Here is a 26,910-nt window from a genome sequence, read left to right on the forward strand (position 1 = left end):
TTTTACTTACACTTCTCATAACATGCAGATCTGAATGGGAGGGAACAAGGAAATATTTTAACTGTAAACAAGGAGGAGTTTCATCAAGTTAAACCAGATTCCTAAACAAGTAGAACTGTGCAGGAAAGTTTGTTTCCTCGTTCTTATATAACACAAGTGAAATCTTCCTTTCTGCTCTATTTAAGCTCAGGGTTCAGTGGTTTCTATTGTTTTTAGTTATCGACAAACCATACAACAATCTTTCAGACTGTAACAGGACACAGCTGTAGCTTATCAGTAGTTTCTGGCTTTCCCTCCCAGCAGCCAATCGCTGCACAGGGAGCCACCCTATATAGGTAAGCTGGGCATTCATATCATCGATTGCCGACTAGCAGCTGGGCTACGTCATTCAGGGGATTCCTTGCTTCCGCTTCAGGTTGGTGGAAGGTAGGCTCAGCGGCAGTGCAGCGTCACACGTTTTAATTACATTTTACCCATCCTGTACTGCTCTCTGCTGTTTTCGTTTCAGAGATCGGCGCTGGGTGTTCCAAGGCTTGGTTCAGTAGCCTGGATCATTCATTGCTGTGGCAAGCTGTTGCCAGTAGCATTACTGGTTCTGAGGCATACAACGGTGTTCCAGTTTTATGGTCAGGCGGAAGCTGACATAAATATGCTGGAGCTGGATTAGTCGATGCCAAAATGCTGTCACCCGCGTTGCACTGGACGGACGCCGATCTCCTTTTACCAAGTTACGGGGAGCGTTACGGTGTATCAAACTGCTCTGGAGACCGCTGCTCTGCTCTGACGCATCTTTTCAGGTGTTCCATCGGCCGCTCTGTGTTACTGCGGCTTCAACTTCACTTCGTTTCCTTCTCCGCCATCAACAACTCCTTCTTGGAGAAGAGGAAACGCTAACGTGGGCGCCGGATTCACCATAAGCTGGTGCAGACTGGACAGTCGAGCCGCCCATGATAGTGGGGAACGGAAGGACTTTTTTGGGACAAAGCTGATTATTTTATCTTAATATTTTTATATTGTTTAATTTTGTGTTTAAACCATTTCTGTTCTTCAGGTACTGAGACTGCAGTGGTGGATTGGTGTCCTGGTGGTGGTGCCTCCCTACTTCTTTGGTGTGGTTTTGTTTATCCTTTCATGTGTGGTGTTCTTGGGGTCCCTTCCCTAGCTTCTGGACACATCCACCCCAGTAGGTCTCAGCCCTGATTTACCTTTCTTTTTAAAGTATTTTGTAAACTTTAAATAGGAATAATATCTCTTTTTATACCCGTAACTGATGTCTCTGCCTCCATTGCTAAACGAACCTGAGTGCCTGGTGGTGGGTGTAACCACCTAGCTATTTTACCTGGACATAATACCCACGGTGGCGTTGTCCGGTTTTATATCTTTAGCTTGTAGCCGACTCTTTGAACTGCCACAAGACCACATTTCCATGTTGTAACACCTTGTTTTTGCCTTATGACCCATATCAGATTTTTTTGACAGCCTAAACAGCAAATAAGCTATTTTTTTCAGTTCAGATCCACATGGTTTTGATAAGTGGTGCTACATTAGTTTCATAGCTGATGGGTTTTACTGAGACCTCAGCCTGAACAATCATGTCACATTTCATCTGACTGTTACATGACTGAAGTGAGGCAACAGCAGCTTTTGAGGCCCCGCACCGCTTCCCCAGCATGACTAGAATCTCTGCTGCAACTTTTATACACTCACTGTAAATGTCAGTTTATTTTGTTAATTACAAAAGGTGTGGCTCTGCCACATTGCATTTATTTTAATGCTTTTATTTTGAAGAGCGTCATCTATTTTCGTATATCATTGCCACTTCCTGTTATCGCCAGATTCCCACACTGCATTAAAACAGTAGCTCTCGTTGCTCCAGAGTTGGTAAAACATTCAAAATTTTATTTACTTTTCTGTTTAAACTTGTAAGGATTTATCTAATGGTTCATTTCTGGGTCTTTGTTTTGTTATATTTCACATCTAAAGACTGCCCCCTGTGAGATGTGTGTGAGGACAGAATGCTAGAGCTCAAACTTAGCGCCCTTGGAAGCAGAAGGAGGTAGGAAAAGTCATGTGTCAGTACCTCTGCATTGTAAAAGAATTGTTCATTTATTTCTGGCAAAAGGAAAATATTATCTTTAACAGTACTGTAATTTATAAGTTTAAACCCTGGTTTCATGTGAATACTCATTATTTCGGTTTACTGAAATGATTTGCATCAAGTTTAAAATGCAGACATGATTTACATTGTTTATTGATATGACACAATGGCCTTTGTATTATGTCAATTTTTATAGTTTTCACGGTGCCATGCATCAGAATGCGAGAAGAAAAGGAGAGAAATAGTCGCACCAGTCGAATCGCTCTGTGTTTCTGTGGTTAATCCAAGCGGCTGCTACACTCACATTCCCACCAGTCAGCCCACTCTGCCCAAAAACACATTTCTTGTGGACTCCTGGTTGTCAACACGTTTTTAAAAATGTAAAGAAGATGAGGGGATTATGATCCATGAAGACTTTGACAGGGAGTACGGTTGATCCTGCCAACACCTCAAAATGCTGTAGTGCAGCTTTGCCAAGGTTTCATTTTCTATGGTTGAGTACTTCCTTTGATGGGCATTGAACTTCTAGGACGAGTAACAGATGGATTATTATTATTGATTGACAGGTACCAATCTCTGGCTTCAAGTTAGAAGAATATAGAACCGCGGTTTTTAGCCGGTTAACAACGTGACTTAGCTTTAGCCCGCTTACCTCCGTTAGCTGGTTAGCGCCCATTATCTCGGGGTTAGCTCAGTTAGCTCTTAGCTACAGAAAGCTCAGTTTGCTCGATGTCAATCATCCGCCACGACACTCACGGCCGTCCTCTCAGCTCCACCTCTTTGCCCATATTAGTATTTTCCGGGTGAGACGACGTGCATGACGCTGCTAACATGGCGACGGTAGGAACCGCCCACCGAGCTTCAATTCAGCTCTTCAGAAACCTACGGGTGACGTCACAGAGGATCCGTCCATCTCTTTACGTACAGTCTATGGTGGCTGCTGGAAAGTTATGAAATACGGAACAAAGTGCATCCCATATTGGTTCAATCTGGGACGCAACATTTGTAAATTAAAGGACGATTCCATATTTTACGGGACAGGTGGCAACCCTATAAATGACACCTGATCAGAGATCACTAAAGGAAATCTTGCTTCTGTGTGTGACTTTGTTAAAACCATGTCAGACTCCGTAGTTTTCTCCGGTCCCCTACCAAATCTGACCAGATGACATGTTTAGCCGTAATATCATCCTTCAGCTGTCTAGGAGGTGCCCAGGACACAATGTGGGCTTTATAGATAACTAGAAAAGCTTCTGGGGAAAACCTGGTCTTATCAGGAGAGACGAGATTCATCCCACACTGGATGGAGCAGCTCTTATTTCTAAGAACATGGATCACTTTATTAGTAATAAATGAATAAATAAGAATATTAAACATTTTACTCTCTCTAGACGTTCTCTCTTAGACACAAAATTTGGAGTTAAGCTACAGGCTTTTTTGTGGAAAAATAAAATAAATGTCATACAAATGAAAATAACACTTGACATTTGTGCAACTGCAACATTATCTGTTGAACATATAACTTGGAGCTTACACTGTAGCTTTTCTGTAAAAAATAAAAAAAAATCAAACTACAACATAAACAGGCTTTAGTCAAACTACAATAATAAAATGATATAGTTTTAATACAATTTGTCTGAATGTAGGAAATAAGAGACAACAATATGCAAACAAGTTCACAGCATTAGGTATAATTTATAAAAAGAAAAAAAAAAACAAACTAAGATCTATCTGTAAGCTATTTATCAGTGAAATCTTTACGACTAGGCAGCGTGTAACGTGGATCCAAGCAGTTGACGAGGCGTTTGAACCCGATGTCTTCTACAATGGAAAGCGGCTGATGATCAAGACAAATAAATTCCATTACTTTACGATTTAGTTCTCTCTTTTTCTTGCTGTCGTTGCTGTAGGGCCGCTGCTGTTTATAAATATCCGTTACAGTCAGCTGAGTTAGTGGCGTTGCTTTGGGTTTCTTTTCTTTCTCTGACTTTGCAGCAGACAACTTTGAAAACTCTGTATACTCAATATGACAAACTTTCAAATGTCTTATGTTTGTTGTATTGAAATTCTTTTGTTGCATTCCTCCTCGAGGTATCTCCTTGGAAACACACCTTGCAAACTGCAAATTTGTTGTCCTTTTCGGACAGATTGTAAAACTCCCACAGCGGCGATGCCATTTTCAGTGTTGACACCAAGTTATTCTTCTGCTGCTGATTCACATTCCGGCAGGAAGTTTGTAACAGCGCACCCCTCAGGAGGCTGACAATGAATGCCCTGTCAGCAGATTGTAGTAAATGTCATCTGATCGGCCTGCTCTGATATTTTTTGAGAGCTCTGATCAAAACCGATCGGTTGCCGATGGATCGGTGTGTCTCTAGTGTTAATATCTCAAACCATTTGATGGATATATTTACAATATTATATAAAGGTAGGTACAGATTCTGGCAGGTTCTGCAATGGTGTCTGCCAGAATTTGTAGTTTGATAAACATTTTAAGATATTAATTAGTGCTTGTCAACCATATCTTTCAATTATATTCAAATGGAACACTTTCCATCTTTTTGTCTTCCTGTAAATTAAAATGATACTAAAAACAAGTCATTTACATGATTTAGCAATAAATTTGATCTTTTTTTCATCAAAAAATTTTTTTTGTTTGTTTTTTTTTTAACCAACTTTGGAAAGTTTTTGCTTCTGGTTCGATCAGACATCGGATTATGCTATTTTTACTTGTGCATCACTTTCTGAACACACTTCCCAAAAAGCTTTAAAACAGAACAAACACACCAAGAACGTAAAGATGAGCTGATGAATTTTCTTGTGTTTTTATACTCTAAAGCACTTTGTGTTGCATTTTATAGTAGGAAAAGTGCTTTATAAATAATAAAGTTTGATTTGAGAAATGACAATAAGCCAACAGCAAAGTAAGATACTGTAACTGAAAATGTCTCAGATAACACTGTGCTGTAAGAAGTGTCTTGCACTAACTAACTCAGCTGACCTGATTTCCTTCAGGCAGGTTGTTATGGAGCTCTAAGGACTGAAAAAAAGCTCTGTCTCCACTTTGTTTCTGCCAAGCAGCTGGATCAGACATAAAACTACATAACAATAGCAAGGTGAAGACAGGAGTGGATGTGTTAACATGTCTGGAAACAGTCGTTTCCTTTTTGTATGAAGGTCTGGAGAAATCAAATCATATGAACTGCAAAAATTAAGCTTCTGTGTCCTGTTGGTCAAAACATTTACAATCCAGCCTCATAAATGACTGCTTCCATTAAAATGTTCTAAAAGCCTCTTGGTTAGAATATGAGGTTGAATTGTGTTCAAAACGGAGGAAAAGTGGATGAATAAAGCCGAGCATGACGCCCCCTCCCCTCATGATGTTTAAGAATGAAGTAAAGCAGGGTGAGAGGGGCATCGTCAGCCCCTCTTCTGGCTCTGGAAGCAAACTGCAGTCTATCTTATTCACATTCTGTGTTTTCCAGGATCTCCTGACGTTCCAGTTCTTCAAAGATTTCCACATCAAAGCAACCAGTCTAAAAGCATTCATTGTTTGTGGACAATTTGATTTGGGGACCGGGACAAAAACAGCATCCTTCCATACGCTGGGGACATGCTGTGTTTCCAGTGATTCTTAGATTTATTATAAAAGACTGGACTCAGATCTTTTGTACAGTATGGAAGTAATGGGCCACAGATGCTGCAACATTAGTTCCATATCTGATGGTTTTACAGAGATGTCAGTCTGAACGTTCATGCCATATTTTCTCTGACTGTTACATCGTTGAAGTGAGGCAGCAGCTTTTGCCTCATTGTCGTTCTGCAACACTTTCTCAGGATCCTGAGCTATTATACAAGTTTCTGCTGCAGCTTTTACACACTCGTGTTCCCACTAACCTGCCCACTCTGTCCAAAAACACATTTCCTGAGTGTCAACACATCTTTGAACATGTGAAGTCGTTGTTGATTGGTGCTCCTGTCCTGCTACAGAAAGGTAATGATGGAGATGATCTTCCTGTGTGTTTCTTCTCCTGTAAGTTTAACTGGTACCAGTTCAACAACTCCACCACTGAGACAGAAAACTCTTTGCTCTTTATTCCAGGACATTTGTTGTGCAAACAATCTGAGTATCTGTTCATGGCTTTGTATATTTTTAAGGCAGTGTTTCCCAGTTGGCCCAGTGATGGACTGGCGTCCTGTCCAGGGTGTACCCTGCCTCTTACCTGCTAATTGCTGAGAAAGGGCTCCAGCTTTCCCTTGACCCTGAACTGGACTTAGCGGTTTGGAAAATGAATGTTTTTTAATGGCGGTCCTCAGGACCCGCTGCCCTGCATGTTTTAGAGGCAACCCTGCTTTAACACACCTGATTCAGATTCATGAACTTCCTCATCAAGCTCTTTGCAGCCTGTTAACAAGCCATTCATTTCATTCAGGCTGTGTCTGTTTCATTTGTTTAAAACAGAAACTAGTCTGAGCTCTGATCTAAATCATGGGGTTTTTCAGAGAACTGAGCCAATCAGCTCTTCTGCTTCATCACATGTTGCTTCCAGCCATCATCCACCTGCAGGTCTGAAGGGGAGGGAACAAGAAGTATGTGGACAGACTGGATTGTTTCATGAGGAGAGGTTGGAGAACCAGACTGTTTGTTCCTTTCATATCAGATTATTTTCCATCTGAAGACACTGCTCATCTAAACTTGTTGACTCCTTTTAAGATGTAGTTAGGACAGCTCAAACAACACAAGACCTGAGGATTTATCTAAGCTATGAAAGGAGAATGTTCTGCATTCATGTCTCCATTTGCATCGCAACCAACTCTTTTCTAGACATGTAATTACACATCAGGACAAAACGGGAAAACAACGTAAAAGCTCCAAAATGAATATTTACACACCTCCACTGTGATTTTAAACACAAATAATTCTTGTATTACTTGGAAAATAAAATACAAGCAACAGTAAATAACAGAAAATCTGCCGCTACGTCACTCCTCAGGTTCAATTCAATTTAAATTTTATTTATATAGCACATTTAACACAACCTCCGTTGACCAAAGTGTGGAAAAAAATTAAAACCAAATTAAAAGCATGCATACTAATGATATCAATAAAACTCTCTTTGGTTTAAAAGAAAATACTACGGGGACAACGGGTAAAAACACAGTAAAACAGGTAAAAACACAACAATAAAACCCAAGTAAGAGAAAATAAATGAAGTCAGTAGACATGGAAATAAAAAATAAAAACAGCCAAGATATCCTGTTTAGCTAAGTTTTAAATGCCAGGGAGAAGTAATGGGCTTTCAAGCTGGACTTAAACTGCTCCAGGGAGCATGAGGCCCTAACAGAGAGGGGAAGGCTGTTCCAGTCTAGGAGCTCCACTGAGAAAGCTCTATCTCCCCTAGTTCTGATCCTGGTTTTAGGCTCTGCCAACAGGAGCTGATCTGCAGACCTTCAGGCTCTTGACGGAGCATAGAGCCGCAGAAGCTCAGTTAAAAAAGATAAAATGCAAACAATAAAAACAATGAATAAAATCTTAAACTGGACTCTAAAAGTAACTGGGAACCAGTGAAGGGAGACCAGTACAGGAGTAACGTGCTCCCATCGCTTGGTTTTTGTCAAGAGTCGGGCTGCAGCATTCTGCACATTCTGCAAGACCTCAGATGAGCTAAAGGCTTCAGAGAACAGCTGTCGAATGACTCCAGCAGCAGTTTTTCTGTGTTTAAAGTGAAATAAAAGCTGAACATGAGCGTCTAGAACAAGCAGAAATCTCTGGGACAGAACTTTTTCTGTGGAGGGAGCAGAACTGTGGACCTCGCTGCCACTGCAGGTCAGAAAGGCCTCTTCACTGTTTCACTTTAGTTATTTTATCTTCAGCACTTTGTTCAGCAGCTGCTGTTATTAAAATGCTTTACATAGAAATTTGCTTTGGCTCTTTATCATCTTTTTTTCTTTGTCAATTTCTTTCTTTTAACTCTTTTAATTCTCCAACTAGTGACTCTGGAGGCTCACCACCATCATTCTTGTGTCTGGCTTGTTGTGTAAAAACTACAGTCTTCTTAAATCCTAAAACAGCTGCTGGTTTACAGCTTCATTTCCTCACATTTATGAAGGAATTCATTGAAGTTTTCCTGTAATTTCCTGTTAAATCCCACATGGATGACATATTAACAGTTTCTTCTTCTACTGAAATCTATTTCTAGAAGATGGAGGTTTTGTTTTTTTTAGGTTTTCTCTTCTTTTAGAGAGAAGGGGGAGAAACAAAAGACACTTTAAGTAATCTGGATTTATGAAACATCTGTGGACCTACAAGGTATCTGTGAGAAGAAGAAAAACACAGAACTGTAAGTACTGATAAAGTTACCTACATGGTACGTTTAGAGAAAAGCTTTGTTCACACGAGTCCCAACCTGCAACACTGATGCTGCATTCAGGGAACCTGGGAAAGATGGGAGAGAAGACTTTCCAGCTTTCAGTGTTCCAATCAGCTTTCAGGCTGGAAGTAGAACTTTTAGATGTGAGATTCAAGTTTGCAAACACTCTGAACTCTTCATGGAGAATAAAGGAAATAAATCTGGAAGAAAAATGGTTCATTTATTTCACAAAAAGACTTTCTTCATTTTTTCAAAGTTTATTTGTTTGTAAAAATGGACTTTGTTCTGACATTAAACATGATGAATGATCTGATTTCTTCTCATCCTGGAAATGAGTGTTTCTGAACATCTCATCATTAGATACCTTATTTGTTGTTGATTTAGAAAAACAACATCTGATCTGTAGAACAACTAAAAGTAATTCCATGTAGAAAATGATTTTTACATTTCCAAAGTGTTGAGAGTAAAATAATGTGTGATGAAGGAAGGTCTGCTGATTTCTCTGTTTGGCTCCATGAAGTGGAAGAGAAACAACAACATACAAATACATCAATACAAATATTCAACACATATTTAGAGAACAGAGAAGTTCAGATTTTCATGTGGAGAAATATTGATGGAAATAAAAATCATCATTAGCAGTGATTTCCTCCAAAGAGAAAGAAACACAAGAAAAACCAGCAAATAAAAAAAAGTCAAATAAACAAGAGAACAGCAGAGCAGAGACGTCACAACAATGAACTCTCAGCAACAAGCAGAGAAAATAACTTTACTTCACTTTACACAACTCAGCACTGGATCCAGGCCAGATCAAGAGTCCAGCATAGAGCGGCTGAGTGAATGTGGTCTGGACTCTGTGGAGGAGAGTCCTGGTTTCAGAGACGCTGTAGAAGGACAGAATACCTGCTCTGTGATCCAGGTACACTCCTACTCTGGAGGACCGAGGACCTGAGATGGAGGTACTGATGTTGTTGTAGGAAAATGTAAAACTGTTTTGGTCACAATCTAATGACCAAGATTTATCATTATATCCAAAACCACATTCATTCCAATCTCCTGCTCTGCTGATATTCTTGTATGCGACTGCTACAGAAACATTTCCTCTTATTTCCACCTCCCAGTAACAACGTCCAGTCAGACTCTCTCTACTCAGAACCTGACACCAGTAAATGAATCTGTCTGGATGACTAGAATAAGACTGATTTTTATCCATTCTTGTCACCTTTCTGTTCTCCTCTGACAGTAACAGCTGTGTGTTTGCTGTGTTTGGATCCAGTGTGATTTCACATGAACATCTTAAGAATCCAGCTCTGCTCTTTGGTTCTGGTTGTGGCAGTAAAACATCTGGATCAGTGACTGCCAGTGAGATGTTTGTCCATCTGTCTGTCAGGATGTCCTGTAGTTTATCTCTGAGCTCTGACACAGCTGCTGTCACATCCTCAAAGTGTGTGAGAGGACGGATATTGATGCTGGATGAGTGTGTAGACTCACTGAGTGCTGACAGTGAGGGGTAGTTGTGTAGAAACTGGGTGTGATCCTCTGTGTGTGAGAGCTGCTTCAGCTCAGCGTCTCTCCTCTTCAGCTCAGTGATCTCCTGCTCCAGCTTCTCCTGAAGCTCTTTGACTCGCCTCACTTCAGTTTCCTGCTGGGATCTGATCTGCTGCTTCACATCAGAGCTTCTTTTCTGGATGAGATGGATCAGCTGAGTGAAGATCTTCTCACTGTCCTCCACTGTTGTATCAGCAGAGTGATTGATGGCCTCCACCTCCTGTTGAAGCAGCTTCACATCTTTCTCTCTGTCCTGGATTCTCTGCTGGATTTCTTGTCGACTCACCTCCAGCTCTCTCTGCCTCTCAGTCCTTTCTGCTGCAGCTGAGACCGTGTCGTGGCCTTTATGTTCATCCACAACGCAGACCAGACAGATACACTTCTGATCAGTACGGCAGAACATCTTCATCACCTCATCATGACGAGAGCAGATGTTCTGCTGGAGGTTCTTGGAGGGCTCCACCAGCTGGTGTTTCTTGAATGCAGGTGATTCATAATGAGGCTGAAGGTGTTTCTCACAGTAAGAGGCCAGACAGATTAAACAGGACTTGATGGCTTTCAGTTTTCTTCCAGAGCAGACATCACAGGCCACATCTTCAGGTCCAGCATAGCAGTGATCAGCAGGAGCAGCTTGGAGTCCAGTCTTCTTCAGCTCTTCCAGTAAATCAGCAAACATGGTGTTTTTCTCCAGGACAGGTCTCGGTATGAAGGTCTTCCTGCATTGAGGGCAGCTGTAGATTCCCTTCTGATCCTCTCCATCCCAGTGGGTTTTAATACAGTCCATGCAGTAGCTGTGTCCACAGGGAATAGTCACCGGATCCTTCAGGAGATCCAGACAGATGGAACAGCAGAATTTCACTCGGTCCAGCTGATTTCCCTGCTGCGCCATTTTCCTCTCGGCAGTTAAGTGTCAAACAGTTTCACTTTCTCTGAACAGAAAGGATCTGTGCGCTCTGCAGGGCAACAGATCTCACATGAAGCAGGAAATGAGTCTTTGCAGCAGCTGCATGTTCCACCATGTTGCTCACACCCATCCTGATGCAGAGAGATCTGTGGAGGGGCGGGAACAAGGAAATATCTGCTGGGAGCGGCTACAGGAACTAACATGTAACATGAAATGCTTCATCTGCAGGATCAGTGTTTTAAAAGGTTCTCCGTCTCATTGATTCTTATACAGTTTCCAGTAAAAGCTGCATAAGAGTCAGAGATCTGCAGCTTCTGCTGGAAGATGTGCAGAAATGATTGTTTTCATCTCATTATTAACTGTTGCTGCAGTCAAGATGGATTTGATGAGAAAAAGTATTAAAAGTTGCAATTCAGTGTTCAACCAGCAGGAGGAGGAATAACTCCACTGAAACGTAAAGATCATGAGGAAAATGTGTGTGTTGGTGTGTTTTCTCTACGTCTGCATCTTCTGCACTGTTAGATACGTTTAGCAGGAAATGTAAAGCTTGTTATCTTGATCAATATTTTCATTTATCTTCAGATGTTTGCAGCTCTGCTCTGCAGCAGGTTGCAGGTTATTGATCTGGTTTCTGTATTCCTGCTGATCAACACACTGTCTGATAAAAAGTGATGTATTTCAGTATGTAGAGCATATTTTGATGCCATACGTTACTAAAGCATCAGTTTTAATGAAAGCTGGACGTTTTCCTGACTCTAACATCTCCTTCCAGTTGCTCCTCTAAACCTCTCTGACCTTCCTTATGTGGATTCCCATATTTTGATTCAGTTTCCATAAATTTTAAAATAATTTTAAAAAATATAAAATATACATTATCGTACATGATGCAAAACTTTAAAAAGTCTTAATTTTACAGAATATAACACAAAATTTAACTTATTTGAAAATCTCTTAAGAACAATCCAGATTACATTTTATAGATAAAAAGGAAGAAAAGTATATAATCCACAGAAATGAGCAGCAGATTGGTTTTAGCTGTGCTAAAGTTTGAAACTAACACTTTTCTTGATAACTTTTTATTTAAAATGTTGATAAAAAGTAAATATTTTTGTGAAACGGTAGCAGAAAGAAAGAGAAAATAATTGGCAGCCAGGGTTCTGTGTTTTATTTATCATCTAAATTAAGAGAATTTTTCATTTTTATTCCCAGTGGAAAATGTCTGAAATAGAGAAAAAAAAACAACTAATTTGCACAGGTAGTTTCAGGAGTTGCAGTTGTTTACGTCGCTCTGGATGAGACTTAACAGCATGAATCTGATGGTTCGTTTCAGACAGATAAATATGAAAACTTACAAAGATCCACCTCAGAGCAGTGAAGTCTTTCTGCTTTTTGAACAAATGAGGTGGAGATCTAAAATAGCAAAACAACCATTTTCTGCCTTCACTTCACTCCTCCTGTTAGACAATCAGTCACAAATCAAAGCGATTGATTTGTAGTCTGGATTTTACACAACATGCAGCTTAATGACTTAAACATCCATGCAGGTAAAATGTTCCTCAGTTCAGAGAAAATCTTGCTTTTTAACCAATCATGTGATTCATATAAAGAATTATCTGCCATAAATATTTAAATGATCAATATTTCTGAGCCCAAAGAACAAACTTTCTCTCACTTCATCACACAATTGGCTTTAAGTTGACAGAACTTCTCCATGATTCCTGTAACATGAGAGAATAAAGCAGCAACAGCTTGTCAACGTCAGTAAAATGTCAGACTTGATATGGATTCAGGATTATGTAATCTTATTTCTGTACTGTGCTGCATCAGTATGCCATGTCATCGTATGGTGAGTGTTATCGGTGCACCGTGTCTGCACTGTGACGTGTTTTTGGAACTATGTTTGGCTTTGAAGCCTTCTTGCACTGCCCACAGCTAATTTCCCCTCATGGACCATAAAGTATCTCATCGTCCTGCACTGCAGCCTGATGGCTGTGATGTGCGACCCGGCTGGCCATGACTGGGGTGGTTCCTGTGGTGGTGACCTCCATGGTCATGGCTAATTGCTGTGGATGGATCCCCAAAATATTGCCTCCTCACAGCATCAAGCCTGATGTAAGGGACTGGAGTAGTGCTGTAATAATGTGTTTTCGTCCCGATTTAATTCGATTAAAAATTTATGGGTGCCGATTCGATTTAAATTGCGATTCTCACGATTCTTGGATATTGCTGGTTTTTGTAGATTAACAACAATAAAAAATGTACAAACATTTTTTGCTCGTCAGTTTTCTTAATTTCAATCAGGAAAAAACAACCCAGTGGCCAGACCATCATTCTGCTGCTATAAGGACCAAGAAGACAAGTAAAAAGATAGAAAAAAATAAATTAAAATGACAAAAATTTTATCATAATTATTTTTATTAATTTGAAAAAAAATTGATTTTTTTTAACCAAAAAAAAAAAGAAAAAATCAATTTTAAAATTGTGAAGCAAAAAAATCCCAATATTTGATTTTTTAGATTTGATTTTCCCACCCCTAGACAGGAGTTGGTTCATGTAACGTGGGATGTGTGTGTGTGTGTGTGTGTTTAGGGTGCTTCATCTCTATGAGTGTGACAGATCCTAAATTATTAGGTGTACTTTTTTATTGATTAGGTTATGCTTCAGTATGTGACAGCTTATATTCAATTTCACGTTGAAATGATTTAATTTGATATTTAATCAGTGTCATGCCTTTTGGCCAAGGACAGTGCTAATTCTACTATGTTCATGATGTATATAAATAAGGTTTAAAAAACAAGAGTTCATAGTTAATAAATATTAAGAATGAGTTCATGTTTAAAAGGGTTAAATATGTTAAAATCGAAAATTAGACAGCGTAAGACATCTGTATTGCAAACAATCTTTGTGATATCGATCATACCGTTACCTGAGCGAGTGAGCGCTCTTAACATAGAAAAGGTCTTTGACGTATTTTGCGTGGTACGATGAAAGTAAAGCAGCAGCTCATAAACACGCTAAATGTACCCTCATACTCTTGTACCTTGGGAAACCTTCGTCTTTGTAAGTATTAATGTTAAGAAAACACTGGCATATGTGTTGGTATTATTTTTGTTGCTAGAAATATGTTGGTAATGTGATATGCACGTGAGGTTTGAGCTAGGCCACCAACTTCCACTGTAGCATTGAGATGTGTGTGTCAGTCAGTAATTTGTTTTTCTTTTCTGTATGTTTCAGTTACAAAAGAAAAAATGGAAATGCAAATATAATTCATAAAGATCTTCAGTAAGAAACAAGAAAAGCAAGCCTTGTGTGGAGAACTTTTTAAAAAAAAATATTTGCTGCTTTGTTCGCTGGCTGTCTAACTTCACACGTGTTGTGAGGACAGCACAATCAGCTTTGTGTAAAGCACCTTTCGCTGCTCTTTTCTTTTTATCGTTTGATTTTTTTCATTGATCCTGTATTAACTCAGCTGTTGTTCCGATTGCATCCAGTTGCAGATGTTCTAAATTTGCTTTTATGTTTGACTATGTTCCATAATATATTATTAAAAAAAAAAAAAAAAAATTACATTTCAGGGACTCTTATTGGGTTATAATAATGCTATTTTTTTTTTATTTTTTTTTTTACTTTGGGCTGATGGGTTTATGAGTTAGGCTTATTTGCACAATACAAACACATGAGCAGATAAGGAAACTTTGCATCCACAAGTCCATCATGCTGAAAATATTTTCTGCTCTTTATATGTGTAACTATAAGATCAGTATGAAGGTCAACATGAGGCTTTAAGAGTCCCATTAAATCTGTCCTATCAGTCTTAAACAGATACGCTTTGCTTTCTTTCAGATTTATGATGATGTTTACGTTAGTTTACTCTTTCTATGGATTAATATTGTTGCATGTCAGAGACTAGGCTGTTGGGAACTGTATGAAGGCTGTGATATAGCAACATAAACAGACCATTTAAACTCTTTCTGTAAATCAGTTTAGGATTTGCTCCATAAAACAGTGAAAAGCGGTTGTGGGAACAAACATGCAGCTTGAATTCTGCATACCAACAAATACAATAAAGCAAATAAAAGTAAAGCTGCAGATTTGACATCTGACAGAGAAGGAACAAAAACAAAGTCATTAACAAGGCTGCAGACTCATTTTCTGCTCGTTAGCTGTTTATTTGGATGAATTTTCTTCACTTCTGCTGGATAAAAAGACAATTAAAGAACCGTACTCATCGCATCAACTCATTCCTCAATGACATGAGCTCTAAACTTGGATACATGATGAGTTGGAAATAAAAAACTTCCTCTTAGTGTCCTCCCCTCGTTCTGACAGACTGTGCAGATAAGGATGCTCTTCGTCCCTCTGGAGTCTTCTACATGAGCTGAACCCTTGAAAACCTTGTTTCATTAGCACTAAACACGCCCTGCGTGTCCCTCACCTTCTATATGAGTCTGTCCCCAGTGAAGCGCTTTCCACAAGCCATCTGACGGATTGGATTTCCTTTAATTGTAGCTGCAGGCGCGACTCCACAACGAGACCGGCTCCGTCTGATCATCAAATGGACATTTATAGAAAGTTTTTCCACCATCTCTGATCTGAAACTTTGGCAGACTTGATGGATCAGTGAAAACAGATAAACCAAGTTATTTCGGATCACTTGTGAAGAACGTTTTATTAATAAATCAGCCCACCTGCAGTTTACTCTGCGGGGATGATGAGTCTAAGGACCCCTACATTAAAGGTGTTCTTCTTTATTTTTATTAACTTTTATTCTTGGATTTCTTGTAGATAAACCAGATCACAGAGAAACAGGACCAGTGTGACACCATTAATGTAAACATTCATCTCCATTATACCCAGTATGGCTGGAATGCTTAGCTGAAATCTCATTAAAGGGCCTGTACGTCTTTTTTCCCCCAGAAATAAAAGAAAGGACCGCAATAAAAGCTGGAATTGTAAAGGTCACAGAGATTAATCCGGAGGTGAAAGTCAGGCCACTGAAGAGTAAAGAGCAGTTTTCAGAAGCACTTCTGCTGCATTTTACTTCTGAAGGACGTAAAGACGCTTTTTCAAGCGCTTCTCACCCAAAGTCTCACTCGTTACATTAAACTGACATTGGCTTAAAATGGTGGCTTCAGAGCAAAGCAGAGTCCTTGTTTCCTCTGTTTGAGTCTCTGTTGGGCTGGAGCGAGATGTGAGGAGACATGGGGAAAACTGGGAAACAAGATGGCGGGGGTGTTTTTGTTGCCATCCACCAGAAAGCCTCGTACCGGTGCGTCTGGCTTTTTGTTTAGTCATTATTCCTTTCTAGTTTCTGCATTCTGGTTCTGTAATTTCCAGAAATAAGTGCGCTGCCTTGGAGAGTTTCCAGTGAGCATGTGCACGTGTGGATGGACTTAAGACTTTGTGCCAGTTATCCCCATCCAGTAATACCAGTAACCTGAGGTTTGTTCAGATCATTAACCTGGTAGGATAATTACCTGTTAAAGGCTTATTATACACAATGGCCACATTTACATGGAAGTGATTCTGAATAAAAGTTAATTCTGGTGGAAAATGAGCATGTAAACACCTGATTCTGAATGAAAAAAATCAATTGGGAATTAAACTTAATTCTGAACTAAGTGGCTGGTTTATTCACATTCTAAATCTGACTTTATTTCCTCTGTCATGAAAACCAGATCAAACCAGCTCTGCATACGTCTGTTAGATACACATTGATTAGAATCAGGTGTGTTGCAGCTGGGACTCTTGGAAAACCTGCAGGACGCCTCAATCCAGGTCCTGGAGGATCACGTTTGTTTTATGTTTTAGTAAAGCACTTTGTGATTAATTTGGATTAAAAGGTGATAAATAAAGTTGTTTTCATTTAATTAAAGCCTTGGCATGATAATTATGGAGCGAAATCAATCAATATGTTTGTTTATGTGAAAAAAATGTTTGAAACTGATTAAAATTAATTTCAAAACGAAAGTCAAGTTTTTACGATGAACTCTGAAAAACAAATAATTAGCCCCGCCCACACGCCACATCAGGGCCAAAAGTTTGAAACTGAAAAACAGGAATCTGAAAGTTAAATATCAAAAAAGCAAAGTGAAATAAAACTCTGAAACTGTGAACGAGGTTTGGAAAATGACAGAAAAAAAATCTAAAATTAAATGGCTAGATTCTAAAACCGAGTGAATAAAATCTCAAACTCACAAAACAATATCCGATTGAAAATTAATTTTTAGAAACAAAATGTTTCAAAAATAAAATATACAACCCGTTTGGAATTAAACTTGATACAAACATTTGTTTCACTTTTTTTTATTTTGTATACAATTATTTGTTTTTTAGAGTTCATCGTAAAAACTTGACTTGGCTGGGATTGATGGAGTTATTGTCACAAATGGCTTTATTTACTTCAGACCGACCCTCTCCGTAGGCTGTCAGATCAGCCTGCGGGCAAAACGAGTGGATTGAGACTCTTTCGCATTAAGCCCCGCCTCCCGCCACTGCACTACATCGGGAGCGCACACCGCACCTGCTTTCGCCGTCATTGTAACATCTCATAAACAGAAGAATTAGGCTCATATGAACTCAATAAAAAAAACAAAATACAATGTCAACACATAGCATCCAGCCCTACATGTTGGAACCTGAATCAGACCCTGAAAACGAAGTGGAAAACAGCAACCCACAGCAACGAATGCAGCAGGATGTCTCTCTTTGGTAAACTCACCAGCCATCGTTGGAAACAACTTTATCCCACGTTTTCCACCCGCCTGATGTATTTGTACATGCCCTTGTTAACCAGTAGAAGGTAACCAATCACCGAACCTTATCCCCCGGGACGTCACAAGGATTTCCAAGTAGAAAAAACTCTCTAAAACGACGCGTTTTTTGTCGCCATGGAAACCGAACGGAGAGAGTGCTGAAACTCAAACTCAAACTCAAACATGCGTTTAGGTGATAAAAAACAGTGTCGTTCACATGTCTGATGAGGATTCAACACTGTAACACTGTAGAAAGCTCAGAAAACTCCAAATACCATCATAGGACCCCTTTAATGACACGATACATGAAAGGCAACAAATAAAAACATCTGAACAGCTATCTGGAAATCTGTTGCTTTTGATTTGACTCCATTTCACCATCCAGGGCTGGTTTAGCTCTTTAAGCCAGGACCAGTCAATACGACTAATAAATGATTGATCCATTCATGTTTCTGGGGGATTTTTATCCCATCGACTCGCAGGTTGAAGGAATCCCATCAGCTCCTGCCTGATAAGGATGCAAGTCAGACAGCAAGTTGAGTTGGAATAAACTTCCTTTGCAAATCAACTGGAACTTTTTTTAAGGCTGCAGCTTTTGTTTTCTAAAGAACTTCCTGATTAAGGAGCACATGCAGCCAGTCAAGCATGCACACTAACTTAAAACACTGCAGACGCGTGGTTTGACCCCCCCAGCGGTGATCAACCCTCCGGTGCGTTGAGGTTTCTAACGAGCGACGACGAAGCTCGTGGGATGCAAAGAGCTCCTCCGACAAATTTAGATCCAAACATGAATCTTCATCTAAACTTTGTTTATCTATATGAACACACCAGCCTGGTGCCTCGTCGTAACACACAGCCTCTGAGGAGGGGCCCAATTAAAGACGCAGAGAGTCTAATGAACACCTGCAGGCTGAAGACGCCCGTCAGCCTCACACACATGCTGAGTTTCAGCTGCTTCTAACAGGCCGAGTGGTGAATATTAAACATTGTGACACAGCTACGCGCTGAACCGTGGATTTTCTACAGAAAGGAGAATTAATCACTGAAAGCAACAGCAGAAGACAAATCTTATCCTGCAGAAGTAAGTCTTTTTATTTTCCTATTTATTTCATGCTGCTGTGTTGCAAACATGTTTTTCTTTTATGAGCATAAAAATCTGATTCTTCTTTCAAAAACTTTGTTCATCAGGTGAGAGAAGACGAAATTGATAAGTTTATTGTTGTGCAAGAGTTGAATTCAGTTGGATGCTGTTAGTCGATCAGGGTTTGATGCAGGAGATGGTGTTGGACCCCCTGCACCAACTGCATCCTTGGAGATGGTGGCTACCCCTGCTTGTCACTGCCCATCTGCCTCGTGACGCCTTGCAGGCACCCTTAACCCGAACCCAACCACCTGCAAGCTTGCTACAACTGCTGCTTGTCAAAGGCCAGATGTGTTGTGTAGAAGTCTTTTGGGATCCTAAAGACCGGCTAAAGGTCCATCTTCTTGAAGGCTCTGGAGGTTGGCGTGAAGTATGTGCCAGAGGTCATGGTCTATAGAAGAAGAACTGATAAATTTCCCTCTCCCCTTGTTAATAAGAGACATAAACCTTTCCAATAATTGTATGACTAATCTCTCTCCTTGGGTAAAAGTTCCACTGAACATCTGGAAAAATATACTGAAGAATAGAGAATTTGAACAAAACACACAAATATTACGCTGGAAAGCACATGACACAATTCATACCTGCTAAATTAGACAGAATTAGATTTAAAAACTGGGAACGTCTAGGAATCATTTCATTCTCAGTGTAAGAAAGCCCTACAGGTCAAAGTCCAACAGCACCCTCTGCTAGTGGAGAATTAATGTTGTTGCAACTTGTTGGGGCATGTCCAGCCACACTGACAAGCAGCAGGCCAGCTCACAAGCAGACTCTGGGACGCTACCAGGACTTTCTGTGTGCTTTTGTGGTTTTGTGTGCGTTCTTGAGGAAATGTTAGTGCATTCCAGTTCTTAGTTCTTGATAATCTTATCGCTACCTGAGTTTGTGATGTTTTATGGAAAGATTTATGTGAGTTTGAGTTAACTAAATGGCCTGTGACAGTAGTAGTTAGCTTTGCCCTTATTTGCTACTAATGCAGCCAATTTGGATGCTCATAGAGATTGTTTAATTATGCAAGTTAAGCTTGAAACGCCAATATTGCAACTCAGTTTGTTGTAATTGTGACCATGCTTGACTAATTATATTTAATTCAAGTAATGTGGTTTTGCTGTTAGTTATGCTTGTTTCTGGTCATATTTCTGTTAGGCTTGTATTGTTTCTCTGCTAATATTACACTGGTGCTCTCATATTCTGTTTTAGAAGCAGTTTTTATATAAGCTGTGACATTTGAAGATCTTTAAAATCCTATGCTAATTCAGTTGTTCATTTGTACATATTTAACTGAGTAATCTTGAGTATGTTGTGATACGTCTTTATTATTCTATTTTCAGGCCACACACACACACACACACACAGACACACTTATGTAAAGATCTTCAACGCCGGAAAGGCCAATGCCAATCTTCATTAAAGAAGATAACCTGATCTCTCCTTTCAAGTGCCTTGATTCTCTAACCGGGATCATAGTCCATAATCTGCCGCCTCAACCAGCAATCCTGTTATTTCGAGGCTCACCCTCGAACACTCAATAATCACAGATAATAAAGGACTAATGACCTTCCAACAACTTAAAAACCACTTTAATCTCGAGAAACACAACTTTTTCAGATTCCTCCAGCTGAGACATTATTATAACAAAAACATTAAGTGGACAACAGAGAAAGGTGTGTACGTTATTAAAATATTTATGGAGGGATATGAAGGTAAAGTCAATAGTAAACGGATTTCCAAGCTGTATGCATCCTTGCAGCAGGAGAGGGGTCGCTCCACCACATATGTCCAAGCCAGGTGGGAAAAGGAGACTAATGCAAAGATTGATGAGGAGGACTGGCTTCACATCTGCACAACACAGTCATCCACTTCAAGCTCTGGCTGGTGGAGAGAGTTTGCATGGAAAAATATCCTGAGATTCTTTCCGACCCCAAAGATCAGAGGGTCCCAAACCAACAGGCCTGAGCTCGGTCACTGCTGGAGGATGTGTGGCAATACGTCAGCAGGTCACTTCCACATTTTCTGGGAATGTCCTACACTTTCAGTGTTGTAGGGGACGTGATTAATGAAATCAGATCAATTTTAGGCCTTCATATAGGATCTTCTTTCATTCTTTTATATCTGGGGAATCTGCCAGCAGAGTTAAAGAAACAGGACAGATACCTGTTACAAATTCATAAAATCAGTTGCAAAAAGGCAATAACCAGAAAATGGCTCGGTAAAGAACCCCCCATCTATCTCAGTTTTTGATATAATGTTCCATCAATGGAACGTTTGACCTTCTCTCTGAGATATGCAAGTAAATGTGAGATATTTTGGAAACCCTGGACAACCTATTTGAAGTTAAAGTAGCAACTAGTTTTACCCCATGCAGTTGTATTTGTACTGGGTAAATTTATTGTTTTATCAGTCAAATGTTGATTCAATGGGAGGTTGAAATGATCTGTGATCGGTTGATTTGGTCTAACTTGTAATTCCCATTTGACTGGTCATGCCTGCAGGGATCGGAAGGGGGGGCTCTACACGCATACTTCATTCACGCCAGAGCTGCTGCAGGTGAAGCGTCGTGTCTTGAGTCTTTCTCAGTATATGCCCGTTCCAGGATTTGACTCCAGCCCAGGTTCCAGGGTATAACACATTACTTTGCAATCTGAGAAATGAAATCTTCCCCTTTGCTGCTGCCAAGAGCCTTTTTGAATAGGAAGTATAAAACACTTTATTTGAACGTTGTGGCCTGTGATCCACAACTTCTGCTAATTCATGACTTTCTATGTGCCAGACCTGAACTGACCCTGTCTGCTATTGTTGCTGTGGTTATTGGTCTATTTTCCCCTCTTACATATTTAAATACCTGAAAACATGAAAAACAAAAGTTTTTTTGTTTTTAAAAAAGTGATGTATTTCAGTATGTAGAGCATATTTTGATGCCATACGTTACTAAAGCATCAGATTTAATGAAAGCTGGACGTTTTCCTGACTCTAACATCTCATTCCAGTTGCTCCTCTAAACCTCTCTGACCTTCACATATGGATTTAATTTGAGATGATTTAACTAAAAGCAGCAACACTGTGTTCCTCTCTGCAGTTATTTTTCATCATCTATTAAAAAACTGTCAAAATCAGGTGAATGAATTCACAACATTTTCCTTGTTGTTTACAAGAAGAAAGAAAGGAAGATGTTTCCAACAAGCAGCAGACTTAAAGTTCTGCTGATGTAACAGAGGAAGCGTCCTGTTACCATCCATCCTCCATGACTCCAGACATCAGATGGATTTTCCACATCAGACCAACTCTTCCACTACAACTAGACGGACTCTGTATCCTGATGAGGGACATTAAATAAAGCTCCTCTGGGAGCCAACAGGTTTCCTCTCAGTCAGAAACGTCTGAACGGGAAAGTTTCTCTTCAGTCTGACAGAGATTTTCCTTCTCTTCAGGAATCTCTGCAGCAACAGGTTCCCACACATCTAAAGACCAGAGGAAACGTTGCTTTTATTCACTTCATTCAATCAGATATTTACCTTTTATTTCAGCTTCTATCATATTTATGTTTTTTTCCATTTATATCTTTATCTTATAACGTTTATAATATTTTTCCTTTGTCAGAATCTCGATCCCAGTGACAGGAAAACACTGTCTAAAATATAAAATGTGCAATATACTACTTAATGCAACATATAGTTTAGAAAACACTGCATATGAGCAAAGCTTCATACAACATTTCATATTATCTTTATGAACAGCAAAATCACAGATGAAAAATCCAGATTACAGGTGATAATGCAGATTAAAATACATGATTTTATGCAGAGAATAAATAGCAGCTGTGTTTAAATGTCTAGTCAAATTTTAACGTGTCAAACTGAAACTTTTCTTGATAATTTTACTTAAAAAGTTGATAAAAGCAGATTTTTATTTGCTGTGAATTATTGACAGACAGAAAGTAACTGGTAAGCCATGTACTGTTTTAGTTGTTCGTAGGAGAGACATTTCTGAAATAAATGAAATATTAAATGAAAGTGGTCATTTGAGGAGATGAAGTTCTTTATGTAGCATTAGAAACTTCTCAGCAGATATCTAATGGTTACTTTCATCTCTTTCAATCTGATGAAATGAAATGAAAAATACTTTATTAATCCCCAAAGGTGAATTCATTATTGTAGTATATAATAATAATTAATTTGAGGAGGTTTTGTCCCGAAGGCTGATGGCTGCCGGGAGGAATGATCTTCTGTATCTTTCAGTCTTGCATCAGACCTGAAGTAGCCTCTCACTGAACACACTTTGTTGTTTCATCACTGTGTTGTGGAGAGGGTGTGAAGAATCCTCCATCATCTTCATCAGCTTGTGCAGCATTCTTCTTTGGACAATCAGCTCCAGCGGCTCCAGAGTTACTGTGGCAGACAGAGTCATCAGTGGGTCCCTACACTCAAATTACAGTTATTTTCATGTTAATTTGATTAATAATTATTTGTATTTAGTACAGCTGATGTTCAAAGGGTTGTGAAAAATGCCTGTGTTTTTCTGATGAAGAAAAGTCGATTTAATGTTATCCAGCATGATGTAGTGCCAAACTTCTACCAGCAGAGGGCGCGTTCGCTGCACTCTTCAGCAAAAAGGGAACTCTCGCGGTGTTTAGTGAATGAGAACACATAAGCGCGAAGAAGTTGTGTGTGGCGAACTGGCAATAAAACCATAGACTCTCAATATATATATATATATATATATATATATATATATATATATATATATATATATATATATATATATATATATATATATATATATATATATATATATACATATTATACATATGAAGCTGCTGAAGTCCTTCCAGAATGTTGTGGAGTGTGTACAAAGCCAGAAGAGGTGCTGAACAGTCTCTAGATGGTTTCCACAAAAAGAGCAGTTCACATCAATAAACTTTTTGAATTTTTCCATGTAGTGGTTTGCAGGAAAGTACTTATGGATGATTTTAAACGAGATTTCTTTCACCTTATTTGTTCCAAAAAACTTGTTAGGAATTGTCCATATTTTCTTCCAGTTGATCTCATTTCCAAAAGAATTCCAGTATGATACAATGTGTGGGACAGAGACACATTCTTTCTGAAATAAGGAACGTATCTTCCTATTGGAGTTTTTATAAAAAGGTTAAACAGATTCGTCCTACTATTGTATCTATGGGATTGGGGAGAGAAGCAGGTTGTAGGTTAGAATCAGTACTTCTGAACAGCATTTTGATGCCCGGAGATATCGCATCAAATACTATTGCAAATTCTTTGGGAGTGGCTGGAAATTTATATGTGTTTAGGAATTCTGAGTAAGACATGAGTTGTCCATTAAACAGCTGATTCACTAAGATAATCTTTTTCTCAATCCAATTAGGGAAGTATAAAGATTTATTCTTACGTAATATGTCTCCATTGTTCCAAATCAAATATTTATGGGGAGAGAAATTATTTTGATATATTAGGGACCATGTTAAAAGGACTTGTTTGTGGAATAATGAAAGTTTTTCCAGAACTTTGTCTACATTATAATTGCAGCCTAATATAAAATTCAGACCACCAAACCTGGAGAAAATGTATTTGGGAATAAAATGGAGACAGGATTTTTAAGAAAATGTTTTGCCCAATTGATTTTAAAGGTATTGTTTAGAGTAGTGAAATCTAAGGCATTTAGTCCACCATTTTCATAGTCATTCATTATTACACTTTTTCTGACATAGTGTGTTCTGTTTTCCAGATAAAATTGTAGATCATACAGTCAATATCCTTACAGGATTTGTTATCCACATGAAGAGAGAGGGCAGCATACGTTAGTCGGGATAAACCCTCAGCTTTGGAGAGCAAGACCCTTCCCCTTACTGTCAGCTCTCTCTGCAACCAATGATTTAGTTTAGTTTTTTTAATAAGAGGTTTAAAGTTTGCTAAAATTCTTCTTTTTTGGTCTTTACAAAGGACTATACCTAGATAAGTCGCTTCAGTCTGGACAGAAATATTACAAATATGTTGAATATTACAATCTTTAACAGGTAATAATTGGCATTTGTTAAAATTTAGAGTCAGACCAGAAACTTTAGAGAATTCATCAATAACTTGCGATGCAATACGAACCTGATTGGCATTCTTAAGAAAGATTGCAGTGTCATCAGCCAGTTGACTGATCATGACTTCTCTTCCTGCTATGTTTATACCTCTCAGGGCACTGTTACTGATGTGGGAGGCAAGAATTTGTGTGCAGAGTAAGAATAAGTAGGGGCTGATAGGGCATCCTTGTCGGATTCCGCGTTTGAGACTAATTGCAGAATATATCACCAAAGCCACATTTTTTAAGAGAAAGAAATATGAATTCATGTTCGATAGAGTCGAAGGCTTTGTAAAAGTCTAGGAGAAGGATAAATGAGTCGTCCAATAACAAGTCTGAGTAATCCAAAATGTCTAGAACAAGTCTAAGGTTATCTGAGATGTGTCTGTTCTTCATCAAGCCAGACTGACTCTCATCTATAATATCATCTAAAACATCTTTGAGTGTTCTGGCCAGAATCAAAGCCATCATTTTATAGTCATTATTTAACAGACATATTGGCCTCCAGTTGTCAATAAAGAGTACATCTTTATTCGGCTTTGGAATAAGAGTTATAAGGCCTTGAGTTAGACTTGCTGGGAGAAAGCCTTTTTCAATACTTTCTACGTACACCTGGAACAAGAAAGGAGCAAGCAGATCACAGAATGATTTATAGAATTCGGTTCCCAAACCATCAGTGCCCGGAGACTTATTATTCTTAAGAAGAGCAATGGATTTAATAACCTCTTCTTCAGTAAGTGGGCTGTCACAGTAAAGTCTGTCAGAATCTTTTATCATTTTTATATTGTTCACAGAGTAAATGAATTGAGCAGTGTTATCTGCATTCTGATTTGAGCTAAATAATTTTGTGTAAAAGTCACAGTAGAAATTAGAGATGGTTTTGGGATCTTCAGTGATGTTTCCATTAATGTTTAACTGATGAATTGTATTTGTCTTCGATCTATGCTTTTCTAAGCGAAAGAAGTAAGCAGAGTTCTGCTCCCACTCTGATGGTAGTTGGTATAATGAGGAGATTTGAGTAATAAGTTCTTCTTCTTCTTCTGCCTTTAATTTAGTCATTTTAGTGCCATACTTTCTTAGGAATTGATTTACCTCAAATTTAAAAAGTTCCCAATTGATACTATAGGATTTTTCATTTCTGGCCTTCTCCCAAAATAACTTTATCAAACGTTTAATTTCAGATTTAACAGTGAAATGTTCTAGGAGCGAGCAGTTTTATTTCCAGTATGAGGATCTAAAATGAATATGAGTGGATAGTTGTAATTTGAAGTAAACTGCTTGATGACCAGTGAGAGGTGTTGTAAGGATATTGACTGCAACACTTTCCTTTGGAATGTTATCAGAAATTAGCCAGAAATCTAAACGTGATTTTTGTGAACCTGGGCGGTTACTCCAAGTATAAGAAATATCTTCAGGAAATTTTACTCGCCAAATGTCAACTAAATTACATTTTTCCATAAAAGCTTTCATTTTTTAATTGTATCTTGAGTTTGGGACTTGGGGCCACCTGTCGATCAAATTATTTAAAGTAACATTGAAGTCTCCACCAATCAAGAGAGTTGAATCAGGATATTTAGAGAGCCAGAAATCTAATCTTGCATCTATCAAATCAATTCGTCTATCATTTTCTGGCTTGGTATTATAACCATAGATATTAACAGCAATAAAGATAGACTGATTATATTCAACTAAGAGACAAATGTAGTGACCCAAGGAATCACAATCTGAATGTAAAACAGTTCCATTAAAATGATCTTTCAAAGTTGTAATCCCGGCTGACCTCTCTGAACCATGTGAACACCAGATATCATTGCCCCACTGGGACTTCCAGAAGCTTCCATGTTCATCATTAAATGGAATATTATTTAATATGCTGTGTGATCTAAAACTTCATGAGTCCATCATTCAGTCCTCCATCAGAGGACCTCAGAAGGGTTAATCACTCCTTTGTGGACAGCATGGTAGATTATAAACAAGAGCAAAGTTCTACAACGTGACTTATGGAGTCAGAAAAT

The 26,910-nt window shown here is 38.9% G+C and overlaps 1 protein-coding gene across 1 annotated transcript; it reads right to left on the minus strand.

Moving 5' to 3' along the window:
- Nucleotides 1-9,238: 9,238 nt before the first annotated feature.
- LOC306758921 (tripartite motif-containing protein 16-like) lies at nucleotides 9,239-10,906 on the minus strand (the record flags this gene model as incomplete). The annotated part of the gene is made up of 1 exon (XM_079244356.1): nucleotides 9,239-10,906. One exon carries the CDS (start codon nucleotides 10,904-10,906, stop codon nucleotides 9,239-9,241), a length of 1,668 nt encoding a protein of 555 aa, XP_079100482.1.
- Between the last annotated feature and the right edge of the window lie 16,004 nt (nucleotides 10,907-26,910).

This window comes from Telmatherina bonti, assembly GCF_933228915.1.
Source record: "Telmatherina bonti genome assembly, chromosome: 7".
Lineage (NCBI taxonomy): Eukaryota > Metazoa > Chordata > Actinopteri > Atheriniformes > Telmatherinidae > Telmatherina > Telmatherina bonti.